Genomic DNA, 25,210 nt, shown 5'->3' on the forward strand with positions numbered 1-25,210 from the left:
AAGCCTTAATATGAAAACATGTACTATCTCCCCGCCCCTCTTTCCTTACAAAGAAAACAGCATTAAATAAGTTTGCAAGAGGTTCCAAATTCAGATTTAGATCATGTATGTATTCAGCTGTCATTTAAAACCATATTTGCTAATATATATATATATATATATCACAATTATAAGCCCTGCCAATTTCTTTCCAGAGTTGAAAGGTTACAGTATGATGAAAGAGAACACTTAAAGGAAATAACAGGGTTTATCCCATACACTGGCACAATACTAAACAATGAACTCAAAATCAGCAATATTAAATTGGACCCCCCCCCCCCAAACCTATTCAGGGCAGGTTTACAAAACAAGGATAAGCTAGAAAAAACTTTCACAAAGACAGTTTTTATTGAACTGTTTTATTCTGGCTCAAAATAAAAGCCCCATTTTTCTGTAGCAAGGTACACTGAAGGTATGTCATGCTGCCGTTCACTGGGGTAAAAACACACCCCAACTAGTAAACCCAAAGGATTGGTAGATAGGACGAATTCATACCTTCACAGAATGTCTCATTGGTATTTACAACGTATCTGGTTTAAATAAACTTGGGACACCTCATACAGTATACATACTTATTGCGACATTACAGCACTTGCCTTTTGTCTAAAAAATAAAATAAATCAAAACTGCTCAGTATCATGATTTGTGGATCCCAAAAAGGCATTGTTGTTAACATGCAAAATAGTACTAAACAATAGTATCTAACTTCTACTGTTTCCAAATACTTGACCTCATAAGTAAACCAATTACAAAATACTTCCTTATAGTGCTATACAAAAAGATATAAAATTATGATTCTATCACTTAAATATTCCCATTTTCTAACAGTGCAGTTATCCACATTTTATCACTACTGAACATAAAGGAGAAACAAAAGAAGATCAGCAAATTAGGTAAAAATTGTTTAATCTTTGGATCCCTTTATTCCTGTGGCTTTCATACACACATACAAAATACAAGTTACCAAATTACTGTTTCTAATTATAACTTAATGTCAAAAAAGTCATAACTAGTATTTCAGAATTGGCAAAAGTTTACTCCATACCAAATCACTGTTGGGATAAGAATAAGCAGTCAATGTCTCCAAGCTACAGTTCATCAAAACTCAAGCAATTGCAAACACTAAATAGTCACTTTTAAATTGAGTATGTCAACATTAAAACAGAGTCAACATTTCAAGAATCAACACATGGAGACATGTCATTTTTATTCCGGGCACATCAAAGGAAACATAAGAACTTGTGTGTGCCTGGGTCATTTTTACTTCCAAGAGTTATCACTAATATGAACTGTGAATTGTGACATGAGTGTTGAGGTTTGTCTTCATTTGAAAAAAGCCCATTAATCTGGTCAAATCCTGCAATATGCCAAAACCTACAAAATGAATTTCTTGCAAGAGAATTATGTTATCCAGTTTTTATATAATGGAAGAACATCTAAAATGTTTATTTTTAGTCAAAATATAAAAATCAAACAAGTTTAAAGCTGAACAGCTATGAGGAACCGCCCCTGCAAAACAACTAATGTGTGTGGTGTGTTTGTGTTTTAGCATTTCAACCCAGCAGGTTTGTAGACTTAAAAATGTTTATTCTTAAAAAATTAGTTGCTTTTATACAGCTATACAAAGTCTTTAGTGTTTCTTTGGCAATGGGATAATCATGGAATTTTACAACTATAAAAAGTTTTCCTTTGCCTAAGAAACAGGATTTACTGTGTTTACATTGTTTTTGACTGACAAAAATCAAGTTTTCTATTGCCCAGCACCCTCTGACAAAGAGCACAACCATCTCAAAAGGGAGATTAAAGGATTTCCAAAAACAACCTTCACTGGCTCAACACACTCACAGTACTGACGGCCTTCTGCATACAATTGTCTTTGCAGTCTGCAGTAGTAATCAAATACAATTTGATAAATTCTTTTTGTGATGAAAAAAATACTTTAAAACTCCACTGAAGTACTGCTTTATATTTTAACTCTATGTAAGAAATTACTTAAGTCTTCTATCTCAAATATATTTAATGCTCATTGTTTTTGAAGATGGCCATTTTTTCTCCAAAAAGAGTTCTGCTCCAAACCCCTTTGAAATTAAAAACAAACCCCAGTGCTGGTGACGAGTTTTACAGCAAATTAACAATTCTTTGCAAAGACTGACACATTCTCTGGATCGTGAAGATCTACAGGTCCACCTGCGTTCAACTTCAGCTATGCAGCAACTTTGTTGTCTTTCTAAAAAAAGAAAAAAGAAAAAAATTACTTCCCAACCAATGCCAGTTTAGTCAAATCAATCAAGAACAGGAACAGATAAAAGGCTCAAACTAGAGAAGGCAACGTTAACAGTATTCAAAATGGGGCCCAAATCTCTCTAGATTGCATCAGTCATAATTCCGGTTAGCAAAGTCAATTCCAAAATGCCTTCTAAAGCTAGAAATCACTGCAAGAGTGGCTTACTCTTGTGTGCAGAATCCTCTGTAGCTCAACTCAGCTATAGGGTACCTCAGGGACCACCGGATCTCAGCTCAATCACAGAGCTCACCTGCAGGAGCGCCACTGGTTGTTCCCCAAGTTGGCAAGGCTCATTTGACAAGAAGAAATCAAGCCTTTAGTGTCACTGGCCAGAGTTGTGGAATACTCTGCCAATAGAGATTCAGAAGGTGCCTTTTAAACACCTGCTGAAAACTTTTCTGCTTTTCTACTCTGTCAGGTTTTTCAGGCAGGCAATTAAGAATACATCTTTCCATAAGTTGATTTCAGAGTTCAACTTTCTTATATGGTTTTTACTACATATGGGTTTTATGTACAATTGTTGCACACCACTCTGATATTTTCTTTAAACAGCTGTACATGGTATTTTGTATACATTTTTTAAAAAAAAATCCTTCCTCACAAATAATGATAATATGGTTGTCCAAAGAAATAAAAATATTGCATCGGAAAGAGAATATACAAGAAAACATTTTATTTTAATGCCTTCAAAGATGCTATGCTCGAGAGAACAATTGTTAAAACGTTTCATGCTGACAGAAATCTCTGACATGTTAGAACAAGAAACTACGTCTACAGATGTGGCTGCAACTTTTTCTCCCACAACCAAACAAATTAACCAAGGATGGTTCAATGGCTAGCATGCAGTGTAGAAATTCACACTAAGAATAAAAAAAGGAGGCAAAAATATATACAAGAATGTTTTGCTTCATATATACTTTTGTGTAGAACATATAAAAGTGTATTGATGCATAAAAAGAACTACACTTTAGGTTAACTAAATCTGAATGGCTGCAAAGAAAACTCATGCCCAGTATTTAAGAGATTTTATGAGATATGTTTTTTGATTCTCTCATCCAGTATTAAACATATGTACTATTATTGCAGTTTTTTCAAGGTTTTTGTCATACTTTTTGTATTTTTAATGAAATAATGAGTGGCTGTATCTTGTTCTGATTGTGTGGCATTGTAGCTATTTTTATTTCTGGAATTACTGAATGCAGTGCCTATGGCTATAAGCAACAGATATAGGGTGGGGAACTTGTGGCCTTCTTAGGCAGTTATGAACTACAGCTCCCATCATATTGCTGGCTGGGCCTGGAGTTGAAGTGCCTCAAGTGAGAAGGCCACCAGTTCCCCATCCCTGCAGAGTTCGTAAGCAATTACCCTATATTCAAAATCCGCAAATTCTCTGCCGCCACGTCCACCTCTGAATCCACCACGAAATCCTCGAGGGGCGCCATAATTTCCTCTTGTGCCTCCACGTCCTCTTCCACCCCGGAAGCCACCAACTCCTCCTCTACCTCTGTAGCCCCCCCGGCCACGGTTTGGACGCAATGGAATTCCAAATGTCTCTGCATTTAGTCTTCTTTCTTCAGCCCAGGTTGGTCTTCGGTCTCTGAAACATGCAAGTGACAAGAACACTAACTCCAGATCACTATCATTTTCATCCGAAGGAGCATTGATGCCAAAGACAGTTTGACGTTTTCAAGCTGCTTAGTACGTTAATATGCACACAGTGAAATTGCACAGTAACATCACTGTGCAGGAGTGACATTCCAAACTCCACTTTTGGAACATTTACACTGAGAGCATGGCAAGAGTGAAAAAGCGGTTCCTCAAATCAGAACCAAGTTATATCATCCCAATTACCCATTGGCTGCCTGAGTGAAGAATTTCCTGGTTAATGTTACTAGCAGCTGTCAGATTAGTTATCACCTGCCTCATGAGGTCTCCTGATGTTTTACCATGTGAGGCATGGCTCACCAATATCTGGAACATAGCTTTATCAGAATGCTTGACCAGACACAGATGGGTGGCCTGGAGAGCTGCTAAATCTGCTAATTACAATGCCAATTTGTTTCCCTTACATCAGGCACATTCAACCGGTCGATCGCGATCCACTGGTAGATCACAGGATAAAATAAATTTGCCAAGGTCTCCCCACCCCGAAATAAAATAAAATAAGCTCAACAACTCTTGGCAACGACAATGGGTAGATCACTGCCAGTTTTTTAATACAGGGAGTAGATTGTAGTCTCTTGGGAGTTGGACGTGCCTGCCTTACATGAACAGGGAGATATCTTCCCATATCCTTCCAGCTTCTCATTTTTTGTTATGGCAGAGGTATTTAAATACAATTTGCTTTCAGTGGAGCAAGAGTGTAATTTGGTACACTTCTTTGCTGTTATTATTTCATTCCGCAACTCTGTATTGCTTTTTCTCTGTTCCTTCTTATGGTGTCTTGTATATATTTTTAGTGAAAAGTTTACTGTTCCTTAAGATATGTTGATCCACTGAAGTGGCTCCTACTAAACTAGCTGAGGGAGCACCATGTAAAAGAAGAACCTTTCATGCTTTGGGAGTAATACCAACTCACCTGCATCCAGTTTCAGTGAAATTAATTACAGGCGATTCCTGATATAGGTGCAAATAAAAATGCTGCCTGTTTGATACTTAAGAAGAAATCAAATAGAAAAGTAACAAAAGGTTTACAGCATATCCCCTTTCCTCTATCAACCCAAGGCCAAAATAATCAAGTCTTACGGAAGGCTCAACCTTTGCCAAGAGCTTAGATACACCAGAAATGGAAGGGGATATATGATTCCGCAATGTTTTCACTTTTGAACATCCACTGCAAATTTAAAAACACATCTTTACCAACAAATCTGGTCCTTGCAAGATCATGGATTATGGTTTGCTACTTCCTAACAAGCCATGATCAGGAAGCCAATAAACCATGATCCCTGGTTTGAATGGGAAGTAATGGGAAGTCAAGGCTTCCTGGCTATATGGAAGAAGTGAAGTAGGAGCAACTGGGAGAGTATAATAATATATAATAATAATTTATTATTTATACCCCGCCCATCTGGCTGAGTTTCCCCAGCCACTCTGGGCGGCTCCCAATCGAGTGTTAAAAACAATACAGCACACTTCTCATTCACAGAAGGCCTGGTATATCATTATGCACAAATGCAGCCAGTCTCGACCTCTCTGAACTACAGTGTATCCAACCCTCTTTGAATTACAAAGCTGTTACTTCGTTTCATTAACGAAGCCAAATATTTTGCATGCAGCAGTAGCAGCATTACATAGGTATAAGGTACAGCATTTCATTCTGCATTTTAGTATCCATGGATCTTGCCATTTGGAAATTATATTTTCTACTTGCCCAGTGGACTGCCAAAAAACAAATTAGGTACCTATTGTCATCACAGGAAATGTTATCAAAGAAAGACTTGGTTTTGTCATAATAGCAGTTGGGTCCAAGTGGATCCTCTTCATCTGCATTGCCTTCACTGTTCTGGGTATCAACACCTGAGTCACCTTTATCTTCCCCATTTACAGGCTTCTCTGGTTTATCTTCTAACGAATCCAGGGGGCAGGGGGTGAGAAGAAAGGAAAAGGATAACCTCAGTGAACAATAAATGAAAATGCATCTTCAAAGAAAAGCAGAAAGTGACTTGTGTATAATGCTATCCTAGAAGGATGTTATAGATCAGCACACACAAAAATAGCTTGCCATGAGTTAAGACAACAGCTGTCCCCTCTCTCCCTCTTGGCTATTCTCCTTCCTACTTGTCCTCTCCAACAAACAAGACATTGCTGTAAAAATAGGAAAAAACTGCACTCCCTGTCTGACTTTGGATGACGCAAGTTGTCTTCAAGATGAGAGCAGCACAATTACAGCAACTAAAGAAGTGACAGAAGAGAATGTGGCAAATCACAAAGGGAGTATACTTTTTAAAAGCACTCCTTTAATATCTGTTGCAAGCCTTCCTTGTAAGACTTTAATCCTGCCAGGAACATCCATACATAAACTTTAAAAAGTGCTGCAAATTTGTCCAAGCGATACTTGATTACACGAATTGTAGGGCTAGCAGCAGAACACACTGCAAAGGGCAGGATTACAGCCCACTGCAGGTTGTGCTTTTTTATAATGTCCAGGTAATTTGATGGGGAGCTCAGTACTTCCTATTAAAAATGCAAGATTCTACTCCTTAAAACTGTGAATGTATATTAATAATTAATACTGTTATATTTCTAGACCATCCATCATCCAAAGATAGTGGGGCATCATGCAACATAATATAAAACCATACAATAAAACTACAAAACAAATATTAAAAATAAAAATTAGCTCTAGCAAAATATGTACGATCTCAGTTTCTTCCAAAGGTCTGAGTAAATAAATGCTTCCTTGAAAGGCACCTAAAAAGCAGCACTTATGCTGGAAAGCATAAAGCATGACCAGCTGACTCTCTCCAAAGTCAGAGTGATAACTGTGGACAACTTTCTGTGGTTGAGGTACAGTCACCTATGTAGCATTTTGCCTCTAACCATAGCTAGTAAAATCAGGACCACAGAAAATAATAAAAGTGCAAGGAAAGGGGAAGTTAATCGACAGAATCTATACAAACTGCAGAATTCAGAATTTCCTAGGTTGGAAACAAAAGTTTAATTTCCTAAATATGGAACACACACAGCACTGCTTATCATTCCCTTCCATAACGTTTCTGATCACCTAAGGGAGGAGGAAAAGAAACAGAGAAAAAGGAAGCAATGAATTATAACCATAGATTTTGAATGCATCTAAGTGAAATCTCTCTTTTCATCTGAACTTATACATCTTAACTTCAAAACACTGCAGGATTAGCCTAACTTAACTCTCAACCTCTACAGGAATAAGAACCCTACGCACAACTCCACATAAAATGAAGTACCATATTTTTCGCCCCATAGGACGCACCTAGCCTTTGGGGGGGGGAATAAAGAAAAAATGCTTTATTCCCCCCCCCAGGTGCTTGTGGGGCCAGCAGCGGGGAGAAGCGCTCTTCTCCCCGCCGCCAGCCTTCAGACCAGGTCCGGGGACAGTGCGCTGCGCCTCCCCGCTGTCCCCGGAGCTTGCGGGGCTGGCGGCGGGGAGAAGCACGCGTCTCCCCGCTGTCAGCCTCCAAACCACATCGGGAGACAGCGGGGAGGCGCAGCGCACTGTCGAGCTTGTGGGGCTGGCGCTGGGGCTCTCCAGGCTTCAGCGAAAGTCTGCATTCGCCCCATAGGACACACACACATTTCCCCTTCATTTTTGGAGGGGGAAAAGTGCGTCCTATAGGGTGAAAAATATGGTATACGATAGCACAAGTACGAAGGGTTTATCTTTCCTTTTTTAAGAACTTTGATTAAAGAGTTTGAAACAGAAGTCAGATTTCCAAATTACATCTAGTTTCCATTAACTACCAGTCATTTAGATCCCGTGTCTATAGAAGGCTCAGGTTTACCTGTAGTTGACAAGACAGTCATTATTCCCTTGAATCAGCATTTCAGCTTACCTTTCAGTTTTAGTTTGTTGTGAAATTCGCGATCTATTTCCTCTTTATTGAATTGTGCATTAGCACTTTCAAAGTCAAAGTCCTTCTCAAACTTCATTGGAACATCCCGTCTAATACCAAATCTTCCTCTGCCTCCCCGGTGACCCCCACGGCCCCTTCGTGCTGAAGGTGCACCTGGAACTGGGGAAAAATAGGTTTTGAAGGGACCTATAAACAAAAGACCTGCAGTTTCAGATTTGTTCTTGTAAGCAGCAACATAAAACTACTATACATAGGACGGATGGAGAGCTTTCTGTTTGCCAAGCAGATATGATTACCAGACATCTTGCTGATTAAGATATATCATCTTCCATTGTTACAATTTCCGTCACTATATACCTTAAAGCCCCATCATATACTTCTCCTAATAACCTAAGAGCAGCTCTGCTGAATCAGGCCAAAGGCTTATCTAGGCCAGCATTCAGTTCCCACACTGTTCAACCATATGCCTCTGAGAAGTCCACAAAACAGGACACAAGTGCAACAGTCCCTTCCTCCTTGTGTCCCCCAGCAACTGCAATTCAAAGGCAGGCTGCCACTAGTACTAAAGCTGCCGATAGCTTTACTCTCCAGGAATTTGTCTAATCCACTTTTAAAGTTGGCAGCCATCACTACATCTTGTGATATAATTCTAGAGTTTGTTTATTTATTAAGCTTATACCCTGCCTTTCTTCCCAAAGGAACCCAGGACAACATAGTTTTTAACTATACAGTGGTACCTTAGTTTTCGAACGTCTCCGTTTTTTAACATTTCGGTTTTCAAACACACCTCGGAAGTCGAACATGCCATGTGGCTTCCGTATTGAGGCTTTCATTTTGAGTTTTGAGTTTTCGCACGTTTCGGAACTCAAACGGTCTTCCAGAACAGATTACGTTCGAAAACCGAGGTACCATTGTACACTGTGTAAAACTAACCCTTTAAAAGGCTCTGACGTCCTACAACAATCAATCCCACAAGACCAAATCCTTTCTTTTTTTATTTTAAACCCATTGCTTATCTATTTTGCTAGAGGGTCATAAACATTTGTCACAGTGACTCAGTTTAGAAGTAAATGAAATAATGGTTTCCCATTATGAGAACACATAGCCACAGGTGCTGGGCTTGTGCATGCTGCACCTCACCCATCCTCTGTGCATGAGAAAGGAGGTACTTCTTTTTGCTGTTTAAAACAAATTGCTTTATCCTATTAAGCTCAAGCACAGGAACTGTGGTTTGTTTAGGCCAGTTAATTAGAACATCATTTGACTATTTTCCCCCAACCAGCTGCAGTTTGAACTAGTTTCCTATATTTGGGTCTGGTTCAACAAAAGTGACTTTTAAAAAGCACTAGAGTTTTTATCCTTTCCAAAAACAAATTCAGTTTACCCATTTGACGTTTGTTTTCATTTCGCAGATGCTCTGCTTCAGATCTTGAAATCTTGTGTGCTTCAGCTAAGAACAAAGAATGCAAAGAACATTTTGTTATTTTCTGTATACTAACTGCGAGCATGTAAGGAAAAAATCTCTAAGGGCTGCATCAGGGCAGTACTGCCCTCTGAGAAGAGTGTGGGGAAAAACCCCACAAGATAACCCCACTTGCCAAGCAAGCTGAGACTCCTATGCTGACAGAAATATTTCCCCAACCCACAATAAAAGCATTCAGGCATAAGCCTCACTTTACTACAAGCCATGCCATTTTACTGCAGGGTATTCTCGGTAGTGGTGCCCACCCTGTGGAACACCCTCCCACCAGATGTCAAAGAGAACAACTACCACCAAACTTTTAGAAGATATCTGAAGGCAGCCCTGTTTAGGGAAGCTTTTAATGTTTGATGTATTATTGTATTTTAATATTTGGTTGGAAGCCGCCCAGAGTGGCTGCGGAAGCCCAGCCAGATGGGCAGGGTATAAATAATAAATTATTATTATTATCATTATTATTATTATTATTATTATTATTATTATTATTATTATTATGTGTCATGACTCACAAATTTGTGTCTTCAGTGTCCACACTCAAGAAACTGAACTTTAAAAATAGACATATGGGTTTCAAACTTTGAATCCAAACTTTGACAAAAGCAATTGCTAAGTCACTTGCAAAGAACAGCTTTTTCCACTTTGGCAAGAAGTATCAACAGAGCTTAAAATAATCAAGGTCCAAAGGCTGAGTTCTACCTCTTCTGTGCTCCTGATTTTCCAATGATTTTTGACTAGCAGACCCTTGAGGTCTGGCTGAAACAGGACTCCTTCTCCCAACTGGTGCTGAAGCAGATAAGTGGGTTCCTGCTGTTTGTACTGCCTGCTCCAGGGTTGGGCTCTTTCTCAAATGGTCTAACGAAGGACTTGAGCGACCTGAAACAGAAATGACAACATCTTATGCCCAATCTTAGCATAAGTATTACTTTGAAGTCAATTATCTGCTTTCCCTAGTCAAGACAACTATGTCCAAAGAGGAAATGTTTTTGCAACTTTAGCTCCACTAACCCAAGACTTGGGTCACATATATACATTGATTCTTCCTCAATTTTCAAAGGAAAAACAGGGTGAGATAGCTCATCTTTACCAATGCAGTTATTAGCAAATGTCTGTCACCCAGAACTGCAGCTACTCCCTTAGATGTCATGATTTCTTAAAATAAAATAAGCACTAACAGTGAGTAGTATGGATGCAGAAAACATAGATATTGAAATAGTATCGAATTTAGCTGTTTAGGTGAGGCAGATCTTTTATTTATCGGCTTCAGTCCAAGAGTCAGTGGCCCAGTTTGGATGCCACTATAAACCATGTTTAACGGCTTGTTATTAATGCAGACAATGTTCCTCCCTAGCAAAGGCAAGCCATAATCTCTGGCTCTGCTCTAGGTTCATAGCTTGCAAGCCAAAAAACAACCACTGGCTTCACATAGTAGTCTGTTTGGAAGAAAAACCACAATGATCCCCAGGGGTTGAGATTTGTTGTCCCCACTAGCAGAATACACCTAAAAGATTATTCAAGCAACTTGGAACACAAGCTCACTTTCAGTGATAGGAGACAAGGCTAACTCTGCACAAAGAAGCAGAAGAGTGGTTCACATGTCATGCTAAATCATGGCTTAGCAATACATGCATGAGGAGGAAGGTGTTGCCGTGAGTCTTTGGCTAGTGCATTCCTCCTGTGCCATGTTTGCATATCACACTAACAAGGGTTCATCACAACAGGCTCAGCAAACTGAAGTATCACATGTGGTCTCCTTATCCTTCATGAAACAGGGAGGACTTTGGAAGCTCCCCTCCCCACACTTTTCTTGAATCTCAACTTTTTGTAGTTTACTAAAAAAAATAGCCAATTTCAAAAAAAAAAGACACATTCAAATCATGGTTTCAGAAGTTTGCTTGCTCCAACCAATTAGTTTTTTTTATAAATCACAATACCTGGTTTGGGAAACACAATAAAGCAGTGATTCAAGGAAAGCAGAATTAAAAGCTACCAAGTCTTCCTTCTTGCAACATGGTAGGAAAGCTGAAGAGGCAGCACAAGAAACTGAGGTTCATTACAGCTAATGCATGTTGTGGTAAACCAGAAAAAGAATATATTTCACAATTGAACAACACACTATGGCAATGCATTCACCTTCTTAATCAAAAAGATCAAGAATATGACTGACACCACCAGCCTTTACCTTGTGAGAGCTGTGTTTTTAATGACCTTGCATCAGTTGTAAAAGTGGAACCAACTGCGCTGCTTTGGGACAAGTTAGCATTGGCTGAAGTTTCAGTTCCAAAAGATGTCAGTGAACTTCCTGCATGAAGTCAGAAAATAGATGTCAAGCCCCTGTGGTGCAAGGCTACACTTGCAGCACTGTCAATGAACTTCAAAGTACCAAAATGTGCAGCTACCCTGTTTTGCCTCAAGCAGCTCTAACCATTATACAAGGATTCTGAGAGTTCTCCATTAGTGACCCGTAGCCACTACTACCAAGTACTCCTCAGGAAAAGCTGCATGGTTCTAAAAATGTTGAGTCTTTGTAAGGCTAAGGGGCTAACCATTTAAACTGCCACTCTTAGACTAAAGCCAACTGACCCAAATGTTAACTAACTCATGTGACAAATAAAAGATGAAATTTTTTATTAAAGCAGCTAAGAAATATCAAAACCACTTCTCAAAAGCTACAAACAATTATGTGATCATGTCTGTGCTAATTTTCTGAATAAAGAAAAGTGTTTTATTAACAGCAGAAATCTGTAGAGATGTCAAAGTATATGCAGAGTAAGTGGTTGAGTATAAGTACAAATACACCACACGCAGCTCAACCACATGTGAAACATATGGTAACTATTTCAGCTCAGCTGACAAGAAGGCTGCTGTTGGTGAAAGAGACTTGGAATAGATCTCCAAAATCAGTTGTGGCCAAAATTTGAGAAGCATAAACTGAAATTACGGTTTACTAGTTGCCATATCCAAAACTGCATTTATAGTCGGCAAAAAGTTCTCAACGGAAGTACAATATTAAATAAATTACACACATATTATATTCACAAATTAGCTATGGCAGTCTGTCTCATGATATTTTTTACTGTTTTTAAACAATCCATTTATCTTGCTATTAGGCCCTTGTTTTATTCTTCTCCTTTATGTTATTACTGCGATCAGTCAGCAAAGTGAGCCAGTGTACCTATTCACGTATTCCCTAAGAATAACATCAAGCTAATAAGACTGTTAAACTTGGGCTGCTCCTCTCCCTCAAAGCTATTTGAAAGTAATCTTTGATCTATTTATTCTAATGTGGTATCTCTCTAAACATATACACTGCACATAAAGTTGTTTCAAGAAAGATTAGAGGAGACCATCATCAGCAATATGCTATGATTAACTATAAAATTGTAACTTCCTGAAGCTATAGCCCAGATAACCTCTCCCATAGTCATGGAGCACACTTTAAACTCTTTCTAGGTTCACACCACAGCTTAGCAACTTCTGAACAAAACCACTTTACAAACTGGAACCTGATGCAGAGATGTCCAGTGACATGCCTGGTGAAACTCTTGTTTCCCACCCACAGGACAATGCTTACTAGACAAAACTAGTAGAGAGAAAGCATAATGTTCACAATACTCAGATGTTTACAATTTACTGGATTTGGCCAGAGTCCAATATTTATAAATGTGGAAAAGTGAACCTGACAGTGTAGTTTACTTATACAGGGGTTATGTTCACAGGGACAGTGCATATACGTGAAATTGTGTACAGTGGGTAACACCATCTAAAAAGCTTGTAAATGCCTCTCTGCTAAAAATGCTCCCTCCAAACCTCCCTTTCAAATGCTAACTCCCCACAAGCCTCAAAGGTCAGTGCAAAGGCTACTGGGATTACTAGCCATTTCCCCGCTCTTCTTGTGACATTTTTGCAGTTTTGTCATTCTTTTTGCACTGTTTTTGCTCTTTTCATACTCTTTTGCAGTTTAAATCAATATACCGTATTTAATTATTTCCCAGCACCACTCATATATGCCATTGTGCACAAGTCAAACATACATAAGTGGGGAGACACCTATACTACTATTTTCACACTGGGGCATCTAGGAAATTTCAGTCCATCCAAGAATGAAGCAGATATGCTCTTGCCTCCCACCATCTTTCCACCAAAGATGCTTTAAACACAGTAAACCAAGAATCTCAGCACACAGTCCCCCATCCAATTTGAAACTATACTAGATCCTGCTTAGCTTTACAAATGCGCTAGCAGTTTAGTATGGTTTAAGAACTGCAGTTTTTGCTCCTGAGCATCAGCTGCAACTGGGTTGAACTACATCAATGTCCCAATGCTGCTCTTATAGGTAACCCCTTTTATCTTCATTGTAAACAAGATTCCAAGTACCCCAAAGAACGGCCATCAACTCTGACAGTCTTATAAAGCAGATCTGCCAAAATGAAAACATTTACCAAAATGGGTTTAACATGGACTACTGTGTGCCTACTTGGCCACAAATGTGTCCTGCACAAGAAGAAAGAAAATAGCAGCAGCCAAAGAACACACTGTCCACATTAGTGAAGCTTGCAAAGGAGAAATTATTGAGGGGTAGGTAGGAGGGTGGCCAGGGGAATGTGGCTTTCTTGGGTGAACATGCTTTCATTAGATCAACTCAGGAAATGTGAATTTTACCATATGGGGTGGGAACAGTATATACTTGAAAATATTTTAACATTTATATGCTTGCCAAGAAAAGAAGTTTAAAATGCAAACATACCAACACCAACAGCGCCAAATTGCTGGCCCACTAATGGACTTGGACTAAACTGGCTGTAGGCTGGCATTCTGCCAAAAGGACCGTAGGAACCCACAGATTGGAATGAAGAAGTAGAAGATGATCCTAGAGAGGACTAAAGAAAACCACATTCATGGAAGACTATCAAAGCAGAAAAAAAACAATTATCATGCTGCATTAAGTTAGCAATAAAATTAGAGTACAAGACCCTTTCTTGAACTGGGTTGCATTAGGAAGTGAGAAATACAACACATTCCAACTGATGTAAGAAAATGAATTTATTTACCAAATGTGTGCTTATTTTCCAGATAACATAGCCATTTAAATACTCAGAATGGCATGGATCATCCAAAATGCAATAACTAGTTCTTCTGGTCCCTTCACTGCGAGAAATGAAGTTACAGGGAACCAGGCAGAGGGCCTTCTCAGATGCCCTCCCATCAGATGCCAAGGAAATAAATAACTACCTGACTTTTAGAAGACATCTGAAGGCAACCCTGTTTAGGGAAGTTTTTGATTGATTTTTTAATTATGTTTTTAGTTATGTTGTAAGCTAATAGTAATAATAATAATAATAATAATAATAATACCTCTGTAGTGTATGCTTGATGCAATGGCAAAAATCAAAGACAGACTGCTGCTTATTATTAATAAGTAATATTTATACCCCACCCATCTGGCTGGTGTTTTTATTGAAAACATGATTGGAACCTATCCTATTAGAAATATGGGCTAAAATTTCTAGGTAGTGTAAATGATTGTGCTGTACAACAGTTGGTCATGGAAACAATCAGAAAGGTAGCAAACTCTAGACTTAAATGGCACCCGGGACATGTTGCAAAATGAAACTGTTATTGAACTGACTGCTATAAAATTCAACAGGTGAACAATTGCAAATAAATTCAAACACAGTCGCATTTGACTTTAAAAGAGGAAACTTCCCAAAATGAGGGGGCTGGTAAAAAGGAAGTAAAAAGAGAAAATGAAGAGGCTTAATAGAAGCTGAGATAAAATGTATACTGCAGACCAGGGAAGATACAACCAGGGCCAAAAGGATGGCAGCGTGGTTAACAGAGTCAAGGAACCTATTGGAGACAAGAAAGCTTCCTTCAGAAAATGAAGGGTCTTGTTCAAATTTGGAGAACAACAAAAATAATACAAAGGCTGGCAAAAGAGAAGAGAAAAAAACTTGCGGAGCCAGTCTCTTTAAAAACTTATAGGCAATGACAATGTTTTGTGTGCGTCCAATTGTTGTGTGACCACTGATGCACAGCTCCTTTAGTACCCAGAAGAGGGCTGAACAGGGATGGGCCAGAATGGGCTTATGCGCACTCCACTGATGCACATGGGGGCTAGGAACAGAACCCCCATGGAAAATGGTTGTCATCTGTACAATCACCAACAACACATCATTTACATACATTAGAAGAGACCAGCTGGGAGGCAGCTGGACATCTGGATAACAAGCAAGTCAAATATGTGCTCGAGCTTTGCAGAGAAGCTCAACAAATTCTTTGCATCTGTATTCATAGCAGAAGATGTAGGCCAATCCCTGTGCCTGAACAAAACCTTCTCAAAAAAGGAGTCTAAGGAACTGAGGAAAACAGTGGTGACAAGAGATAAAATTATAGGGCTTGAAAAATTAAAACTGAGAAACTACCAGATCAGGATAGGATCTTCCCAAGAGCTACAAGTTTCATATTTTGGATAGAAGATCATCAGTTTCAATCTTGAGTTCTTTATTATCTTGAGAACTGGAAAGTGAGCAATATAACAAATTTTAAAAGGGCATTCAGAAGGGATCTATGAAACTATAGACTGGTTAGCATGTCTATTCTAGGAAAGCATTATAAAAGATAGAATTACCAAGAATATCAAAGAACAGGTCTTGCTCAAGAACCAGCATGGCTTCTGCAAGAGTAGGTTCTGTCTCATTAACCTATTAAGATTTCATTCAGGGAGTCAACAAGCATGTAGAGGTGATCCAGTTAATGTTTTGTATTTAGACTTTCAGAAAGCTTTTGATTAAGTCCTTCACCAAAGTCTCCTGAGTAATCTTAGCAATCATAAAATTGGAGGAGAGGTCCTCTTATTGATGAGTAACTAGCAAGAATAAATCGACAGTTCTGTCAATTGATGGATGTAGAAAGTAGAATCCCCCAAGGACTGGTATTGGGATCTGTGCATTTTAACCTGTCCCTAAATGATCTGGAGTAGGCGTAAGCAGTGGCATATCTAAGTTTGCAGATGGTACCAAACTGGGGCTTAAAACAAAAAGGGATCGGGAATTGCTTCAAAAGGATCTCTCCAAATTGGGTGAATAGGTAGTAAAATGGCAAATGCAATTCAATGTAAGGAGTGTAGAGTGATGCATATTGGGCCAAAAAAGCCCAACAAAAAACAACAACCCCAATTTTCCCCTAATTTAACATATATTCTAATGGGGGTTGAACCATCAGCAACTGTCCAGGAATGAGTCCTTGGAGCCATAGTGCATAGTGATGAAGATGTTGACCCAGTGTGCAGCTGTGATAAAGGTGAATATGCTAGGGATCATTAGGAAAGGAATTGAAAATAGAACTGTCAAGATCATAATGATGCTATACAAATCTATTTTGAGATTGCACTTGGAATACTGCAAATGGTTCTAGTTGCCATACCTCAAAAAGGGTAGTATAGAGCTGGAAAAGCTTCAGAAAAGGGCAATCAAAATGATTAAGAGGCCAGAGCAACTTTTCTGAAGAAAGATTGCAACATTTGGGTCTTTTGCGCACAGAAAAAAAAGGTAAGAGAGGACATGACAGAAATGTGTAAGATCATGCATAATTTGGACATAGTATGATTGTGCAAGTTATGGAGAAAGTATGAGAAGCTTTTATCCCTCTTTCATAATACTAGAACCTGGAACCAGTCAATGAAACTGAAGGCTGGAAGTTTCAGGAGAGACAAAAGAAAGTACTTGTTCACATAGGGGCTAGTTAAACAATGGAATTCACTCCCACAAGAAATAGTGATGGCCATCAATTTGGATGGCTTTAAGAGAGGATTAGAGAAATTCATAGTGAATAAGGCAATCAATGGCGGCTAGAGATGCCAGCAATGGAGGTAATAAGCTACTAAATGCCAGCTGCTGGGAATGACAATTGGGAGAGTGCTGTTGCGCTCAGGTGCTGTTTGCAGGCCTCTCAGTGGGAAATCTGTTGGCCACTGTGAGAAAAGGATGCTGGACTAGATGGGCCTTTGGTTGGATCCAGCACGACTCTTCTTATGTTAATATACATTTTGTCATTAATAACTTTGTGAAAAATCTCTTGAACACATATAAATAACTTTTTTCCCTAAACAATATAAGATGATCCAGATCATACAGTTTCAGGTATATGCACACCAAAACTGATCAGAGTGTATAACTAGACATAGCTAAAGCTACAACTGCTACATGGTGACTATACCTGAACGATAGCTGGATCCTGGGGCAGAGAACACTGTGGTTTGGGTGGTTCACAAACGGTTAAATCCTTGATATCACTGCCACGGAATATAATGTATTCAAATACTTCGTCACGAGGTGGTATAGGCCGATCAGTTGGTCTATCTTCTGTACCAAAAGAACGAACTGCAGGAAAAAACAAACAAATTTTATCATGTATCATCCAATACTTTCTCATAATATTTACACATAGACAAGTAAAAAGTTTGCATCCGTTTGGTCTAACGCATCATGTGACAAAGTGCAGCTGAATATTCATTAGGTTCACTACACTGATACTTTCAAAAGAGCACTCCCCCCCCCCAGTCAGCTGAATTCATTCAGATCAAGTCTATTTGCATTAAAAGGTCAGCAAGTCATTTTTCTTGATTTACTTCATACAAGCTTACACAAAAGCAGGCAATCTGTAAATTCCCTGGGTGATCGTCTGAAGGCACTGTTTTGCATGGTAGCCTAAATAATGCAGAATGGGCAGCGGCTTGCCCAGAAAAGGAGGGGGCAGAGAAAGGGGCATCTGGCGAAGTTAGTTACTAATGTTACTATGGCAAGGTGTGTTGAGGGGAAGCAGAGCCTGAATTAGGGAGGAGTCATAGTTCAGTTGTAGGTGCGTGCGCGCGCGCGCGCACACACACACACACACACACACACACACACACAAGCAAAGGTCATCTTGGCCCATAAGAAAATTGGAAAGCTTTGCAGGTTTAATTTCATTGAGTTCTATGCTGAGGTAGGTCTCGATGGAATAATGCATAAAGGACGGAGGCATACATAAGGTTAAGCATAATGAGGTGAAAAGGATCATAATGAACAAGGGACAATCTTAAGAATTTCTAGTTTATGTGCCTTGTAAGCAGTACTGAAGTGCAGAAGAAAGAAAATAGACAAGGAAAATAGAAAGAAACACTTTGTTCACAAATGAGATGAAAATGTATGAGGCTCAGTTTGATTTGATTGATATGAAGATACAAAAAAAAGGCACTTCTATGCATTTTTACCTTTTGGCTAAGATTATGTGCAGTGTCTAAGAAAAATGTTAAGGTTTATTGGATACTGTATAACAATCTTAACTTAACAAAAGAAGCCCACATTTCTCATTTCTGCCAAATACTTCTTTGAATACACAGGTAACTTTCAAGTAATGTGGATGGAACTTGTGCATATTCAGCTTTACATGCTTGGCATTTTTTTTAAATTAAAAAGACAGCAGTCTTCTGTGAAAAAAGACTTTGGTAATCCCACCCACCACTGAATCCAGTGTGTTTTGACTCTATGCAATTTTGGCTTTACATCAGGCTCCCTCAACTTCAGCCCTCCAGATATTTTGAGAGTAAAATTCCCAGCATCCCTGACCACTGGTCCTGCTAGCTAGGGATCATGGGAGTTGTAGGCCAAAAAAAATTAGTTTTGGTTTCCTTATTTTTGTCAAACTATGTGAAACCTATGGTGTTTGCATTTAAATAGCTGGCACCAAGGGACCGCCCCCCCTTCTCTCCTGAAAGATATCTGCACATTCTTAGTTGAAAACAATATGCATAAAATTATACAGTCTTCTTAGGGCAGGGCGCTAACCTGTGGCCCTCCAGATGTTGCATTCAGATTCTCATCAGCCTCAGCCAGCAGGGTTAGTGGCCGGGAATGATGTGAGTTGTAGAAATATCTGGGTGCACATGTGCATCACCTTGTATTGCAGTAAAAATAGTCAACAAGCATGCTCCAAGCAAGTTTATGGAAAGTAAGCAGAACAAGGTGGAACCAAAGTGGTAAGAGTTTTGAGGTGGCATAATGGACAGTAAGACTTCAGCATGGCAGTGTAAGATAAATGACACTTTTTAAAAATGCTCCCTGATGTACTGTTATTGAGGCAGTTTTAAAAATATAAGGGAGAAGCAAAGGGAGTTTTAGCACACAGTATTCTTTTCACTGGGATGATTTCACTTGGATGAATAGATATACAGTATATTCCCTGAGGTGTACTCCTGTAGCAGAACTTAACAAACTCAGTTTACCGCCTCATCCAGCTGTATGTGTAACCGAGGTATGTGCCTCAGCAACTTCTGTGGGACTTACTCCCAAAGTGTGCCTTGCAATGCAGCTGCTTTTGCCTCATTTGTTTTATTTAGGGCAGCATTCCACAACCTGCTACCCTCTCATTGTTTTGGACTACAGCTCCTGTCAGCCCCAGCCAGTGCAGCTGTGATGAGCCGTACTACCAAAACATGTGGAGAGAGACTATACTTGACATCCAGCTTAGAGTGGGCGCTGCAATAACATCCAGCAACCCTCACCCTCCTAGGGGCTCTTCAACTGAACCTCGCACAACATATCTCTTTATTAAGATAATTCTACAGGCATCTTTGCTTGAATCCTGGTTTGCTTGCCCCCCAACTCTACCCCGCCCTTGTAGAAGTGGTGTGCCTTTACATCTCAACTTACCTTCTCAAGACAAACCACCCATCTCTTGTGCGGGAAACCAGTAACCCTCCCTCCCCTGGGTAGTCGATTGAAGCTCGAACAACGAATCCCCAAAGGGAATCTTTATTTAATTCCGTGTTTGCTTGCCTCCAGCTCCGCCTCCACCCCCCCCGCCTACCTTGCAGGCTTGGCGTGCCTTTTGTATTTCAACTGGGGTCCCCGAAACCGACCACCCACTTCCACTGGGGAGAAGTGGGGGCTGAGGCCTCTCCGTGCCCCGACCCCAACCAACCGCCAAGCAGGCCGAGACCCCCCCGCCCCGGCCACCTTCTCCTTTCCGGGCCGCCTTACCCTTCGCGAGAGCCACCGTGGAGTTCTCGGTGTCGATGGTGTAGAGGATGCCCTCATATCGGATCTCGGCCTTGGAGATCAGGCTGATCTTGCTGCCGATATACGGCGTCCCCCCGCTCATGGCGGCGGCTGAAGCAGAGGCCCAGCTCGAGGCTTCCTCACGCCCCCCTCTAGCACCCCGGTCGGGTCCGGCTTCGGACGGAGCCTCCGCCGCCTCGCAGCCGCCGCCGCTCCCTCCTTTTCCCTCACGCCACAGGCCAGGCCGCTTCCCTCTCGCTCTTCCCCTCGCTTGGGCCCGGAAGGCCACTCAGCGCCCTGCCACACAGGCCTCCACTGCTACAGCTGCCCCGACGCTCCCAACATGGCCGCCGCCCGCTCCGTCAAAGCGCCCGACTCGCCTTTCCTCCTCCTCCACCTCCACCAGCTCAGCCGCGAAATGCATGTTGGGAACAAGACGCCAAATCTCGCGATGAAAGAGAAAGCGCGCGAGGCGGCCGGGAGGCTAGAAATGACGCGGGCGGGTGCGAAGGAAGCCTGACTAGGCCGCGCAATAGCAGGACAAGGAGGCTCTGGACAGGGGGGGGGGGGGGCTTCTCAGCGGTTAACTGAATGGGACAGGGACACTCCTATATTGGAACCTTTCATAGCAGGCCTGTAGGACTCTCTGAGGATTCTGGACTATAATCCCTGAGTACGGCCGGGGCGGAGGGGGCTGCTGGGAGTTGGAGTCCAACGCTTAACGATCGCCGATTGGCCTCCGCCCGCCGGGCTGTCATCCCATGAATTCCATCATGCTCAAGTTCCTTCAGAGAGGGGTGACTACAATACCGCACATTGCGGGTGGGGGAACATCTGTGGCCCTCTACATGTTTAGCAGCTCCCATCAGCCCCTGCAGCCAGCATAGTGAATGGTCAGGGATGATGGGAGCTCAGTCCAGCAACGCCATGAGTGCCATAGTTTCCCCTGCCTTATAGAAACGGAAGAAGAGGCTGCTGCATTAAGACAATGGTCCAACTAGTCCAGCATCTTGTCACAGTGCCTGAATGAAAAGTGCAGCAACACCCTCCCTTCCAGCAACTGGTTTTCAGAAGCATTGCTGCCTCACAGCCACCAAGGGTAGTAGCTTTAACCTTTAAGAAGAGCCTGCTGTATCAGGCCAAAGAAGGCCTATCTAGTCCAGCATCCTGTTCTCACAGTGACCAACCAGCTCTCCACAATCAGGACCTGAGTAGAAGAGCAGCACTCTTCCCTCCTGCAGTTTCCAGTAATGGGTGTTCAGAACTTTCACTGCCTCTAACCGTGTAAGCAGAGCAGACCCATCATGCCATATAGACATGAGGTGGAGCCTATAGAGATGAGGTGGAGCGGCTGACAGAGTGGTGCAGAGCTAACAACTTGCTCATAAATACAAGGAAGACAAAGGAGCTTGTGGTGGACTTCAGGAGACAGAAGAGCAATGTCCAGCCACTTCTGATTGATGGGGTCTGTGTGGAGAGGGTAACAACGTTCAGATTTTTGGGTATTGAATTACAAGAGGATCTGTCCTGGAGTGTCAACACAAGGGGGCTTGTGAAGAAGGCGCAGCAGAGACTGTACTTTTTAAGAATCCTAAGGAAAAACCATCTTCCGCAGAAACTGCTGCTTGCCTTCTATCACTGTGCCATTGAGAGCGTGCTCACTTATGGCTTATGTGTGTGGTACGGAAGCTGTACTACCCAGGACAGGATGGTGTTGTGCAGAGTTGTTAAGGCAGCAGAGAGCATTGTTGGCTGCCCACTCTCCACCTTAGAGCAGATTTATGCCACAAGGTGCCATAGGAAGGCACTGGACATAGTAAAAGATCCATCGCATCCTGGTCAGTGTCTCTTCGAGCTCCTGCCGTCGGGACGGAGATACAGGACGATGATGACAAGAACGAGCCGTCTCAAGAACAGCTTCTTCTCCAGAGCGATCTCGGCCCTGAATGGGAAACCTGGACTTTGAAGTCATCTAATCTTCCTTGCTGTATTATATTATATTGTTTTAATTAGTGTTTTTATAGTTGTTCTGATTTTAAGTGGAGTGCCCTATCTGGGTGGATGGAGCAGCCAAGTAATTTCGTTGTCCCTGAGAGGGGGCAATGACAATAAAGATATTATTATTATTATTATTATTATTATTATTATTATTATTATTATTATTATTATTTATTATTATATTACAATACTTGTGAAAGTAAATCTGACTCTTGTTTGCAACAAATATTTCTTTGTGGGGTGGGGAATGGTTAATATCTCACATTTGATGAAACCCACATGATTCTGCATCTTTAGTGTATTTAGAGCTCACAGCACTGCTGGAGAGTGACAGCTGGGGAAGAAGGTTTTTGCCTTTGAGCTCTGTGGGCTTCCTGTAGCATCTTGTTGTCCAACTGCTATGGGGAATAGAATGTTGAACTAGATGGATGCTCATTCTGGCTCTGCTTATGTGCACTTGTAATTATATTAACTCAGGAGTAAGCCCTAAGGTTGATTGTACTTGGGGACAAGTAAACATGCTCAGGACAGGGCTCTTAAAAATTCCCCTTCAGCAAATTTTGCACTGAGCTATTGAAATAAGTGGAATCAACCTCTATAACTTCTTAAAATTTATCTGGATGGCCCCTGAAACCATGCCATGGGCAACACATGGCGATCTGCATTGATAGTGGCAGTGCATTCCTAACTATTATTATTGTATAATTATAAGATTATTGTACAAGTGGATGCGGGTGTGGCTTTCATAAAGGGATCCTGCACAATCACGACCTGATTGTGGATGGAGGATTTGACCTGGCATGTGTGACAGAGACCTGGTTGGAGGAAGCAGATGGGCCTGTCCTTGCTGCCGCTTGCCCGCCGGGTTTCTCTTACGCACAGCAACCCAGATCATGTGGGCGGGGAGGGGGGGTTGCAGTGATTTTTAGGAAGTCATTAGTTTGCATCAGCCGTCCTACTGGGAAGACCCAGTTTTCTGAGTGCATGTTCTGGAAGGTGGGCAATGGGGGCAGTACAGGATTCCTTTTGGTGTACCGACCTCCCCGCTGCACCAAGGATTCCCTGTGCGAGCTGCTTCAGGTCGTGGCGGATGTATACCTCGGCCCAGTATACCTGAAGGAGCGTCTCCACCCCCATCGTTCTGCCCGGACGCTGAGGTCCAGCGCCGAGGGCCTTCTGGCGGTTCCCTCATTGCGAGAAGCAAAGCTACAGGGAACCAGGCAGAGGGCCTTTTCAGTAGTGGCGCCCGCCCTGTGGAACGCCCTCCCATCAGATGTCAAAACGATAAACAACTACCTGACATTCAGAAGACATCTTAAGGCAGCCCTGTTCAGGGAAGTTTTTAATGTATGATATTTTAGTGTTTTCTGGTTTCTATGGAAGCCGCCCAGAGTGGCTGGGGAAACCCAGCCAGATGGGCGGGGTACAAATAATAAATTATTATTGTTATTATTATTATTTGTTACCATGCTATTGCCCATAGGTTCTTGCTTTTAGTTCCTACTTAACAGTGAGTGCGGTCCTATCCTTAAGTTATGCTGGTTGAATTTCTGCTAGATGTCAGTGGAACACCATTGAAGAAGAAGAAGAGGAGTTTGGATTTGATATCCCACTTTATCACTACCCTAAGTAGTGTCTCAAAGCAGCTAACATTCTCCTTTCCCTTCCTCCCCCACAACAAGCACTCTGTGAGGTGAGTGAGGCTGAGAGACTTCAAAGTAGTGTGACTAGCCCAAGGTCACCCAGCAGCTGCATGTGGAGGAGCGGAGACTTGAACCCGGTTCACCAGATTAGGAGACTACCTCTCTTAACCACTACACCACATTGGCACCAGGGGCAAAACCATTGGGGGATACAGTGAAGAAAGAGCTGATCTGTATTCACAGATGAGTACGTACTTCCCTTCTCCCACTAATAGTGTATCATAAAGAGGTGGTGTAAAGTGACACAGTTCCAGTTATCAGAGAGCCCCCAAACTACGACCCCACTGCTCTGCTGGCTGTGGCTGATGGAATTTGTAGTCTAAAACATTTGAAGGACACCATGGCAAAGCTGCTTCACGTGTTGTAAATGTTTAAGAATTTTTAAAGTTTTTGTTTGTAAAAAAAACCTAGAAGAAACATTTTAAATTTGGCTTGTATAACACAACTTTCATTGTCTGATATCTGTCAAGTGTTGCATGTGGCAAAAAATGACTAATAAATTTAATAATAGACATAAAAATGCTACATATGCCTTGCTGTATTTTTTATGAAAGTGCAGTGAATAGAAAATTCAGTCAAGCAACCTATCAATTCTCTTTGCTGAAATTTGCTCCCCCACCCCTAAACCTTTCAGTTGTTTGAGGTCAGATGAAACGGAAAACAGTTCAGTGCCTTTAAAGAAAGGGTTAAAGAAAGGACTTAGCATTAGAATAAGTCTGTGAAAGTTAATGCAAAAAGTGAGCTTTTGAAAGGAAACAATAAAGCAATAAAACGGGAATGAGATGAGTTTATCTCTGCCACAGGCAGGGAGGAGAGGAAGGAGCCGAAAGCCTTTTGTGTGTGTCATAGGATCAAGAAGGTAAAAGATGTAGGAAAGCCATTGAAAAAGTGTGAAAATGTATGCGTTATAAGTACAAGTAATCAGCACAGCATTTTCCTTGCTTATTCTGTAAGGTCAGTCTGCGTAGCATTGGAATTCGTAATAAACACTCTTTTGTTTGAACACCGGAACCTGGATCATTAATTGGCCTCCCAGGTTGTCCGCAGGAAAGGATTTTTCCTTATCACTGTCACCATATACCACAAAACAGCCTCAACTAGGCATATGTATTTCTTTCTAT

General features: G+C 41.2%; 1 protein-coding gene and 1 long non-coding RNA gene across 5 annotated transcripts; one reads left to right on the forward strand and one right to left on the reverse strand.

Moving 5' to 3' along the window:
* Positions 1–382: 382 nt before the first annotated feature.
* On the reverse strand, positions 383–20,977 carry LSM14A (LSM14A mRNA processing body assembly factor). 4 transcript variants are annotated; one of them, XM_083751477.1, is made up of 10 exons: positions 20,371–20,977; positions 17,567–17,730; positions 14,097–14,229; positions 11,532–11,651; positions 10,049–10,225; positions 9,257–9,322; positions 7,852–8,058; positions 5,725–5,887; positions 3,689–3,920; positions 383–2,266 (listed from the first exon to the last, which is right to left on the reverse strand). In XM_083751477.1, exons 1-10 carry the CDS (start codon positions 20,489–20,491, stop codon positions 2,243–2,245), a joined length of 1,407 nt encoding a protein of 468 aa, XP_083607603.1. In that variant the 5' UTR covers positions 20,492–20,977; the 3' UTR covers positions 383–2,242. The 4 variants fall into 4 exon arrangements, with proteins under 4 accessions (XP_083607603.1, XP_083607604.1, XP_083607606.1 ...); XM_083751478.1 differs by having other exon boundaries at positions 7,852–8,031; positions 20,371–20,945; XM_083751480.1 differs by lacking the exon at positions 11,532–11,651 and having other exon boundaries at positions 7,852–8,031; positions 20,371–20,816.
* Positions 20,978–21,005: 28 nt separating this feature from the next.
* LOC310850295 lies at positions 21,006–24,614 on the forward strand. Its single transcript, XR_014567284.1, has 2 exons — positions 21,006–21,672; positions 23,944–24,614. It is a non-coding gene; the product is annotated as an uncharacterized lncRNA (long non-coding RNA).
* The last annotated feature ends 596 nt before the right edge of the window (positions 24,615–25,210 follow it).

Source organism: Podarcis gaigeae, assembly GCF_964106915.1.
Source record: "Podarcis gaigeae genome assembly, chromosome: 8".
NCBI lineage: Eukaryota > Metazoa > Chordata > Lepidosauria > Squamata > Lacertidae > Podarcis > Podarcis gaigeae.